The sequence below is a fragment of the Austrofundulus limnaeus genome, unplaced genomic scaffold (genome assembly GCF_001266775.1).
Source record: "Austrofundulus limnaeus strain Quisiro unplaced genomic scaffold, Austrofundulus_limnaeus-1.0 Scaffold34, whole genome shotgun sequence".
Lineage (NCBI taxonomy): Eukaryota > Metazoa > Chordata > Actinopteri > Cyprinodontiformes > Rivulidae > Austrofundulus > Austrofundulus limnaeus.
Genome location: NW_013952436.1, coordinates 1153195 through 1163174, shown reverse-complemented (window position 1 = coordinate 1163174; position 9980 = coordinate 1153195). Strand labels below are relative to the sequence as shown.

The window sequence follows — 9980 nt, the reverse complement described above, 5'->3', positions numbered from 1 at the left end:
TATATGTGTGCTTTTTTTAAGAAAGTTTAATCAGGGTGAGAGTTGAATCACGAGCCAAAAATACAGGAAGTTCTTTCCGTATTTTATCAAAAGGGAAATTTGTTTTTTATGGACATCAAGCTGATGAGAAACTGGATCATGTCGAGTTAAACTCCCTGGAGTTATCTTCAGGAACTCTGGTTGATTCTCCAATTTCCTTCCAGCGTACATGTGGTTTATGGCCTTTAATGCAACCCATATGCAAATCTTGTGTAGATTGTGCAAAATAAAACTGTAAAAACAGGCTTTAAATGTCATACTATACAAGATCCTCGTGCACAACACACCTTCCGACTGAACCCAATCAGCCCCGCCAGTAACACAATTATGAATAAAATAGTTGTGACTGCTTGCACAAATTGAACACCCTGTGCCTCTGAATGAAACAAACAATGAAGTAAAGGGCTTTTCAGGTATTCTGTCATCATCAAGCCTGTCACACGGGTAAAGCAGCCAGCCTCACCGATGTCAGGCATCGTAACGTTCGTCTCGTTTAGGACGGTCATCCATGTGCTGTCACAGCAGTTGAACAGATTTCCACTGATAAACATCGTCGTGAGGTTTGCGGATAAAGTCTGGAGCAGTGAATGGTTTAAAGTCCTAAAAGTGTTGTTTCTTATGTCTATGAGTCGGAGAGGAGAGCAGCCTAAACCGCTGGGTAACCGGTCAAGGTTGTTGTTCGATAGGTTCAGCTCCGTTAATGCCGGCATGCAGGGTAAAGACAAATGGGAGCTGCTCATGTTTGTCTCGCTGATGGTCAAAGACTGGAGGGTTGTTTGCACCCCTTCCAGTACCCTCTCAGGCATTACCACGAGTGGGTTTTTGGAAAGGTCAAGAGAAATCAAAGAAGTTCCCTGAAAAGCGTTGAAAGGAAGTATTTTTATGCTGTTTTCTCTAAGATTGAGCTGTTTAAGTGTCTTCAGCTGCCCAAATGTTGCACAGGATGTGAGATTGATTTGCCATGCAGAAGGGGGGCTATCAAAATTGTTGTCGTAAGTGCAAGGTTGCACAAAATTGTCCTGCAGGTTCAACGTTTCAACGTGCGTGAGCGCCTTGAGGAAGAAGGGGGATATGTACAAAAGGCCGTTGCTTTGCAGGTCAAGGTGCTTTAAAGAGTGAAAAAACAGCTGACGAGTGTTTCCTGAGTTAAAACGTCTTACGTTCCACTCTATGCTTTGTAAACAGTTGTAGCTAAAAGTCAGCGTTTCTAAAAACGGAGGCAGGCTCAGAGTCTCAAGAGGGAAAGTTGTGAATTGATTGAAGCTCAGGTCAATATAAACTAGTGGCATCAGCCTCCAGTTTGCATGGAGCTGATTTTTTATAACCATTCTCTCATTTACGATCTCCTCATAAAGAGCGTTAGTCTCCRAAACCATCCCAGCCTCTGAATTTAAACTACCAAGCATGTTATTCTGCAGGTGTAGAAACTTTAATCGGTTCATTTTGGGAACTATTGGGAAGTAAAGAAGCTTGTTGTGGCTCAGATCAAGAATTTCGAGGCTATACATCTGGTCGTCTTCACTTGTGACAAAAAACTCCACAGAGTTTCTGCTGAGATTCAAATGTTTAACTTGTCGGAGCTTAAAATCACAAATGTGTGCAAGGCTATTTTTAGCCAAATTCAGGGTTTCTAACTGGCTCAGCTGTTCAAATGTCCCCTCTGCTATCTCCGATACCAGGTTTTCGTCAATAGCGAGGGCTCTTAAAAGTCTACTGTCCCTGAATAAGTGGTGCGAAAGCCTCGTCAAGGAGTTACCGGTCATCTTGAGATGATCAAGAGAAAACTTGTTTTTAAGTAACAGTTCTACTTCGTCGTCTCTCAAACCGTTCTTTGATAGGTCTAAACTCCTCAGCCTGCCGAGGGATTCGAGGGCTTTGCTGTTRCTGCCAAGGTGGACGCTCAGTCGATTCCTGGACAGGTTCAGGTGTTCGAGGTGAGCCAGGTTTTCGAACGCGCCTTCRGAGATGAGATCCAGCTGATTGCCGCTCAGGTCCAGCTGCTTCAGGTTCGGCAAAGCGAGTGTGCGCAGCTGTCTGATGAAGTTATTTGACAGATCGAGTCTTCTGAGCCTCGTGTCCAAATCCAGAGGGACAGAGGAGAGGTTCTGGTTGCTCCAGGACTGGTTCTTGAAATTAGAGGGATAGTAAGCATATTAAAAACAAACGGATGCCATTTAGAATSTCAAAACCAAGCCTTCCGAATGAATTCATTTTAAGACAATATTTAATGTAAACTGAGCCTACCTTTGGCGCAAAATACGTCCCTCCAGTTGTATAAAAGAAATGGCTGAGAGAACAGAGGAGTAAGAGAGTAGAGAAAATGTGTCCAACCATTTTCCCTCTGCTGCTGCTAAACTGACTTGTGCTGTCAGCTCGCCCACTTTGACACCAACTCTTATAGCCACGCTTCATAAAAAAAGTGAGAGAGTAAACAGCTGTGGACACCAGATAAACACTGGATACTATCTTTAGACAATGGTCCCTTTAGTGATGACATATCACATTATTAAAGCATAAAACACATCAAACCTTTTCATTTGAGCTAGAAAAGAAAGATTTTAGACAAGTATAACCATATTCATCAGGTTTTGCAAAAATTAAAAATAGAAAAAAAAATGAGAAATGCAATTCAAACAGTGAGTTTTGTACATTATGTACATGAAATGAGTTGAAATAAACATTACGGTATTTACAGTGTTCTTGAATTTTATGTCAGGAAAGACCTAAAAGCTGTATATGTGTTTGTTCCTGACACCAATTTGGAAAGCGGATATATTCCTAAAATAGACAAGAGGAACAAATAACACGAACAACAGGGTGGTGGAGTAGGAGGGAAGCCGTGGGGAGATAAAAAGAGACGAGTTAAAAAAAGACCGATGAAAGGACTTGGTGGTAAACAAAAGAAACAGCAGGAAACACAACTGGTGGGGAGCGGGCAGTTATTTGAACAGTTAATTTTTAAGGTTAAATTAAAAACTGACAATTTAAAACAAATAGGTACGGTACATTAATGGCATCAATATCAGATTCTATTGGTTTTCCTTCTAACTCTTTATCAGCGTCCACTCACACAGCTGTGTGTCAGTCAGCCATTTCCTGCATCGRCACTGTAACACTTATCATCTTCACACGCGTTTGTTTCAGTTGAGCTGTATGACACCAAAATGTGTTGCGTCAGGCTCCATGGAGATCAGAGCCRAAGGTCGGTTTGTGACCACGAGTTCCAGTTCATCATCCTGAAGCAAGTGCACAATGCCTGCAACAAACAACACACAAAATGTCTGTGTCAATTTAAAAAAACGCCCTCATTTAACCCAAATAAGAGCCCTCATATATTACTTTCACCTGTAATGATTCATTTTATAGTTTTTTTCTTTTCTGCCTTAGGGATTTTTTAGTGATGTAATTTATCATCCATTTTTTTCAGTGTTCAGTTTTCTGTTTTGAGGTTTTATTTTTCACATTTATTTCTTACGATGTTTAGTTTCTGTATTTTCTTTGTGTTCCCATTCTTTCTTCTGCCTCCCTGTGTTTTCCAGGCATTCTCAGTCAAACTAAACTAAACTTCACTCTCCGGTTCTGACCCACCCACTTACACCTGGTCTCTGTTGTCATTCACTTCACTTCATCTCTCCTAAATTTATATTTGTTAAAAAAATAAAAAAATAAAAAAAGATGCATATGACCTCCTGAGACCCTGCATCCCAATGTTAACATGGATTTTAAACATTTAGTTCCTATTCAGGAAAACTTTTCATTTAACCTTAAAATTCAAATGAAATATATATATATTTATATTTTGGACTTGTTAAAAACTATGTGTGATTTATGTTAAGTTTTTGGGGAAATTAAAAATAAACAGGCAAAAGCTTAGGCCAATAATTTTTTTCTGTTGTGGCGCCCCTGCTTGTTTATTATATAAAAGCTATAAAACAACTATTGCTGGATTTTTTTCATAGCTTTTGAGTAGTGACTGTATAAGTTGTAACTTGATAAATAAATCCCTTATGACTAAATTATAAATTTGTCTTTCACCGATAAAACCTGGAGAACAGAACCATGAAGTGGGAGCCCCTGGTGGAGCTGACATGGAATGACTGATGCAGTTCAAACAGGGCGACAAAGTGAAGGTACGTCCATTTAGGAATACAGGATTTCCACACACATTAAATCATTTAGTGGTCCCATCAGCCTACGTAGGAGCATTTCTTGCAATTCTTTCACTCTTTTGTATATTTTTTTCTCTAGCTATAAATGTTTGGATCATTGCTGAAAGAGAAGCAAGGAACGTTTAAGCTGTTCAAGTTGAAAGAAAATGACACGTCGTTTGGGGAAAACACGTTTTTGGTGTTTGAGGCAATTGGTCCATTTCTCTTATGTCTACACATCATCTCTCAGTTTTTCTGGAAAACAGCTGGAATGGAAGCCTACTGCCAATAATAACAGTTAAATAGTATATCAAAATTTCCAAGTCAGTATTGTGAGTTTAAAAGTCATCAGTGTTACTTTTAAACTCATAATACTGACTTTAAAGACACATTTATGGTTTTGTACCTTATGACGGCTTGGATTGGTTGGATTACGATAGGCACGTTTGGGCGGTCGCATTTGGAGGATGGGCTGCCCCCCTTGTTTAATGATAGCGGAAACATTGATGACTTTGTATTATACTGACGTCTTTGAAACTCAAATTTATAACTTTCTTTAAAAGACTATATKTTAGGCTATATAAACTAAGCACAAAAAGTAGGGAAATTTATGTTTGGTAGATTATTTCTTTGTTATAACAATGATTCTTGGCAATAAATCWTATGCCATTGGAAAGCCTGTTAAATTCCATTTTAAATGGTGCCAGAACTTGCATTTGTGGGATGAGCAGTAGAGCTGAGTATGTGGGTTGAACACATGAAAAATTAGCCAAATCTTAGCTTATTTTATTGTTGCCATATTGACAGCTGTTTTGAGCTTCTGGTACCCCCAGGTGCTGCCAGTCAGGTGATATAAAAGCATTGTTACAATAAAGATATAATCTACCAAACGCACAGTTTCGTTTGTGTTGAGTATATGCATTTTCTGTATGGCATACCATGTGACATGTTTTTCTAGTGGCCAAAATGGACTTCCATATTACCATCTTTATTCGAGGACCCCAAAATCCAGCATCTCACCTACCTGTAGTGTAGCACGTGTTGTGATAAGCCTCATCAGACGTATCCTGCAGGCAGCGCAAGAGCTCTGCTGATCTCCTGCCAGCCTCGGTGGAGCGCCAGCTTTGAATGACATGACCCATAACTTCGCCCCGGCTTTCAAATAGAACCTGGGGAGTCGAACAGAACATTAGCTGAATAGTTGGAACAAATCATTTGCAGCATCAAATTCGTTACGCTCGATTTGGAATGACACAGTACTTGTCCAAACACCAAGTAATAACCATCTTCTTGGACAACAACCCTGTTTTCCCTTTGTGAAATCGCATTTCCTCGCTGCACAGAAACAGTCCAGGGGATCACGGTTAGATTTCCTTGGAGCAGGGGGAGGGGGGGAAGGCAAGACACACGTATTCAAAACAATGGCAACCTGGGTGAAGAACCRAAGCCAAAGATTTGAGTTCAGTTTTACCTCTTCTCTCTGGCTGTTTGTTTGTGTTAGCTTTTAACTGCAGGAAAGATATCGGAGCTGGCGAGAGGAAGAAGGGGGAGATAAACTTYACGCTTTAATTCTATTAACTTTGCATACGTTGTTTATGGTCCCACTACTAGAGTAGACCGTAACTAATCAACACGTTTGGAGCTCCGACCCACCTCTGCAGCTGCTCGGTTCCCTCTTTACTCTCCTAGAAGAGATCTTCAGAGAACACTGAGCTCTTTGGAAAACACTTGGCTTCGTGTCCTGAGAGAAAACAAAGCGTTGCGATAAAATTTATTATTGCAGCACAATCTGAATACTCGCTAATGGCATAAATCTCAGCAGTGCAATGTCCAAGATGACTCCATGCTGCATATAATCACTGACATACCTCCCTCGTTTGACACATCTTGGCCATTTTTCCATCGTCGCCCTCAGAAAGATGCCGATTTAATGGTTGAATTACGTCTCCTTGGAGGTTATGAAAATCACTTTCTAAAACACTAACTCTGTGTAGCAGAAGAAGGCTCAAGCAAAACATAAAAATGGATAGCGATGCTAAAAAGGTATTGTAAAGCATAGTAAAGGTTTACAGACTTGGATATTTCCCAAGAGTCTCAAAAAAAAAAAAAAAAAAAAAGGGCGAGGTCAGACACACTCATGAGGAATAGACCGGAAATCTGCAGTTTCAAAATTCGTTTCTAAATGAGGAACTGTCCCCTCGCTGCCTCTCAAGATGGAACTCATTTAAAGTGCTGAAGCCACAGCCAACTCCGCTGCGTATTGTGAAACTTGCAGTCAATGTAAAAAGACACATTTTTAATAGACGAAAAAAAAAGTTTTTTTTTGGGTGGGGGGTCTTGCTCCGCACAACATCATTTATTCTTGTCAGCGCTCGTGCCAGCTTGGTGCAAAAAGAAAAGCGAGTGGGTTGGAACCKTTTCAAAGAATACCGCCGGCTGCGCAAACACTGGAAAAAAAAGGGGCAGACGAGGTTTAGGCAGAGAAATGAAAACACTTTAATTCATCAATCAGCTCCATTTACAAAAGTATATCCCATTTTATATACATTATGTACAGACTTGTATTAACAACTGTTGTTTTCTACATGGATTCAGTCATAACTAAATAGNGGGGTACGTATTGCTAGAGTTCTGTAGAGACGTCGTAGTGCAAATGTGTGCAAAAATATATAGTGCTGTTGCTCTTTGAATACCTTCTAACTCCAGTTTGCAAAGCGTTTCGCTCATGGAGGTTTTACCCCATTTTATAAAATGCTTAAATAATCATAAAAAACACGCACAAAAAATAAATCATTTCAAAAATAGCCGGTGTATTTTTTTTTTTTTTTTTTGGAGATACAAGATTATCATTCAACAGCACTTGAAGTGTAATTACTACTGTCAGCACAGTGTCCTTCCTTGTTATAAAGAGAGATGCTGACACAAAAGGGTGGCTATAAATAGAAACTTGTGTTTGATGAGGATATGTGGGTTTGCCAAGGATTTACTTGCCTGCATAGAATCATAGTTAAAGGAAGCAAAACAGTCTTTATTGTCCTTTTATTATTAAAGACATCTGAAAGTGAACAAAAGTCACCTCCYTCTACTTTTTAAAAGTCCAGAGCGTCCTCTAAACCGAGGCGAGACATGGGCCTTCTAATCAACGCCGTGATCCTAACATGAAGGCGGGACGGGCCGAACAGACAGCTGGACTAACGGGGGCAGCTGTCGAACTCGTTCAGAGGGCCGTGCAGTTATCCGTTCTGTCCAGCAGATGGAGCCTCTCCGAGCCTGACRCTGCCCAGGAAGGTGGTGTGGTTGGTCATGTTTATGAGCGTGTACTCATGCGCGATGCGTATGGAGATCTTCTGGCCCGAGCGGAGCAGGCTCACCCCAGCCGTGTAGCAGGTGTTGAACTTGCGCTGGCCCGTCTCGATGCTGCACGTGCAGCGCAGGAATGGGTTGGAGTCCACCATCACGTCGTAGCTGGCGATGTCCGTGAAGTTGAGGTAGTACACCTGGGTGCAGAGTTTTTGGGGGAGGAGACATGAAATTCACATGAGACTGAGAGGGGTAATCAAAACAAGAGCACATAATCATTTAAGGGTCTGCTTAAAGCTCAAACAGCTGCAGTATGAGAGCAGCTGACACGAGCATGAGTTATGGAGCTTCACATTCAGCCACCGGGAGAGAGAAAAGAAATCCGTCTTGTAGCGTAGCTCAAACATTAACAAAGCAAGCAGCTTTTTAAGATCAACTGCCAGCTGCTTTTTGACTTTGAATTGTTATTTTTAAAGAGTTACGTCAAGGACCGTACTCACTTCTACCTGACTATAGATGAAGTAGACACCGTCCAGCAGCACCACGAGCTCCCCGGTGCGAGGGTTCATTCTGAACACGTCTTTGTTGATGGACACCATCTTCCAGTTCCTGAGGACGCCTTGAGACAGATCTAAACATGTCACAACAAACACAGACGAGGCAAACGGTCAACATAAACAGCTCKCAGCGGTGTTTAACTCGAACCAGAGCTCGGCACTGACAAAATATAAACCTGCTAATGATGCTTACGCTTCTTTTGGGCCGATAAAGAAAATGCGGCAGAATCTGTTAGCATGCGAGGCTTTTAGCCTTGAGGTTTGGTAACTTTTGGTTTGAAAGTAGGATTACTGCAAAGCCACAATAATCTGGCTGAATATTACAGTAGATAGTGATCAAACAAATAAAAAAAACTGCTTTTGTGTTATATTTCCACAAAGGTTATCATGCAAAGAACAAACTATCCTAAAATGTGGCACGCCGAATCTGTAGTGTAAACCATCACGGGCATGCCAGCCTTCTAAAGAAGTCGTATTTGTTTTCTTGTGATTCTGAGGTTTAGCAGGCATGTGTGTTGGTCTAACTCCAGAATTGTGTGTTTGACAAACAGCACTGACAGGGATAATTCCTGCTCATTACTTCGTGTCAAACACAGGAGTATAACTCTGAGTGAGCATGAACAAAGATCCCACCTTCTCGGACTTGGATTGTTGTTTCTTGTCCTTGTAAATGAACCACTGCCGGCTGGAAAACAAAGAGCTCCGATGACTAATTTGCTTCTTATAAAATAGAAGGGTGAAGAAAGGAAAACAGGAGAAAAACTTGAGAGGAACAAATTAAATTTACAAAAAAAAGGTGACATATCCTTACCTGGAATTTCTTTGTCTTATCGGGAACCCCTGCAACAATAAGAGACAGACGTGAATAAAAATTTTGTTCAACTCTGGAAAGAAACAAAGGAGAAATGGTGATTAAACAAAACAAACACTGACATAGTTTAAAGATAAATCACTGCTATTCTGCACAATGTTTGACATCCTGAATCAGACGATCTCGCAGTGCAGGCAATGAGTTAATCAATTTTGACAACTTGAGCCCCCTTCAAGTGTGGGAAAGCGACTAAAAGCAGAAGGAAAGCGGTAATCTAAGAGGAAAATCTCTCGGCTCGTTTTCACAGTCTGGCTTGGGTCTCGGTTATCTTATTCCGCCCGGAGGTTTTATACCTGCTGGACCTTGAGCGCCCGGCGGTCCCTGTGGCCCAGGAGGTCCGGGGGGTCCTGCAGGCCCTATAACGTTGCTTCCTGGAATACCAGGGATTCCAGGGATGCCCGGTGGCCCCTGCGGGCCTGGAGGACCCGGAGGACCGGGGGGCCCCGGCACGGGCCTCTTCTTCCCTGAAGAGAAAGAGAAGCAAGAATAAGAATGCGGTGATGGACACAACAAAATACTGAAAACTTTTCATCCAATTTAATCCAGGATGTTTAGTGAAACTAGATGAGCTCTTCCGGATGCTTCTAGAAAATTGTCTCATCAGTGCGCGAGAGAACAGAAGAAAAGATACCTTTCTTCTTGTCTTTCCTTTTCTCCTTTCCATTTGATTCTGAAAGAAACAAAACCAGAGTGATTAAGAGCCTGAAACGTCCTCCGTAACGATTATCAGCTCAGGTAACGTCTCAAATATCTGGTTCATTCTGTGGAGGTATCCCAAAACACACACAAAACAAAAAACAAAAAGGCTAAAATACCAGATTCCAATGTTGTGCTGTGAACAGTACAGTGAAGGTATGCCAGTCTGCGGTATCTCGTAGTGTAGTAATTTGTAAGTGTGGTTTCACCTCCTCTGTATGAACAAGTGCCTTAAGCATTCACAGGCAGTGGAACTGGAGAAGATCATTAGAGAGATACTTCATCCTGCCAAAATCCTTTTCTTTGAATTAGGCCCAGATGGAGAAGGCAGATGAAAGTGTGTGTACACGTGTTTGTTTAAGCATGCAT

General features: G+C 41.4%; 3 protein-coding genes across 4 annotated transcripts in view; all 3 read right to left on the bottom strand.

The window, feature by feature from the left end:
- Positions 1 to 17: 17 nt before the first annotated feature.
- LOC106515971 (leucine-rich repeat-containing protein 32-like) lies at positions 18 to 2711 on the bottom strand. The gene is made up of 2 exons (XM_014006072.1): positions 2284 to 2711; positions 18 to 2165 (listed from the first exon to the last, which is right to left on the bottom strand). Exons 1-2 carry the CDS (start codon positions 2449 to 2451, stop codon positions 294 to 296), a joined length of 2040 nt encoding a protein of 679 aa, XP_013861526.1. The 5' UTR covers positions 2452 to 2711; the 3' UTR covers positions 18 to 293.
- Positions 2712 to 2871: 160 nt separating this feature from the next.
- On the bottom strand, positions 2872 to 6431 carry LOC106515973 (tumor necrosis factor ligand superfamily member 13B). The gene is made up of 6 exons (XM_014006075.1): positions 6056 to 6431; positions 5841 to 5928; positions 5659 to 5715; positions 5448 to 5560; positions 5212 to 5356; positions 2872 to 3295 (listed from the first exon to the last, which is right to left on the bottom strand). The coding sequence occupies exons 1-6, from the start codon at positions 6242 to 6244 to the stop codon at positions 3180 to 3182; spliced, it is 708 nt and encodes a 235-aa protein (XP_013861529.1). The 5' UTR covers positions 6245 to 6431; the 3' UTR covers positions 2872 to 3179.
- A 569-nt stretch (positions 6432 to 7000) lies between these two features.
- The window catches only part of LOC106515970 (ectodysplasin-A), a 13521-nt gene continuing 10541 nt past the window's right edge, over positions 7001 to 9980 (bottom strand). The window contains exons 3-8 of one of the 2 annotated variants that reach the window (XM_014006070.1): positions 9547 to 9585; positions 9209 to 9379; positions 8856 to 8884; positions 8678 to 8729; positions 7988 to 8118; positions 7001 to 7684 (exon numbers count right to left, since the gene is read on the bottom strand). In XM_014006070.1, coding sequence (XP_013861524.1) covers positions 7421 to 7684; positions 7988 to 8118; positions 8678 to 8729; positions 8856 to 8884; positions 9209 to 9379; positions 9547 to 9585 — 686 coding nt within the window. In that variant the 3' untranslated portion in view covers positions 7001 to 7420. The remainder of the gene's footprint in view (positions 7685 to 7987; positions 8119 to 8677; positions 8730 to 8855; positions 8885 to 9208; positions 9380 to 9546; positions 9586 to 9980) is intronic. The other variant, XM_014006071.1, reaches the window with a different exon arrangement.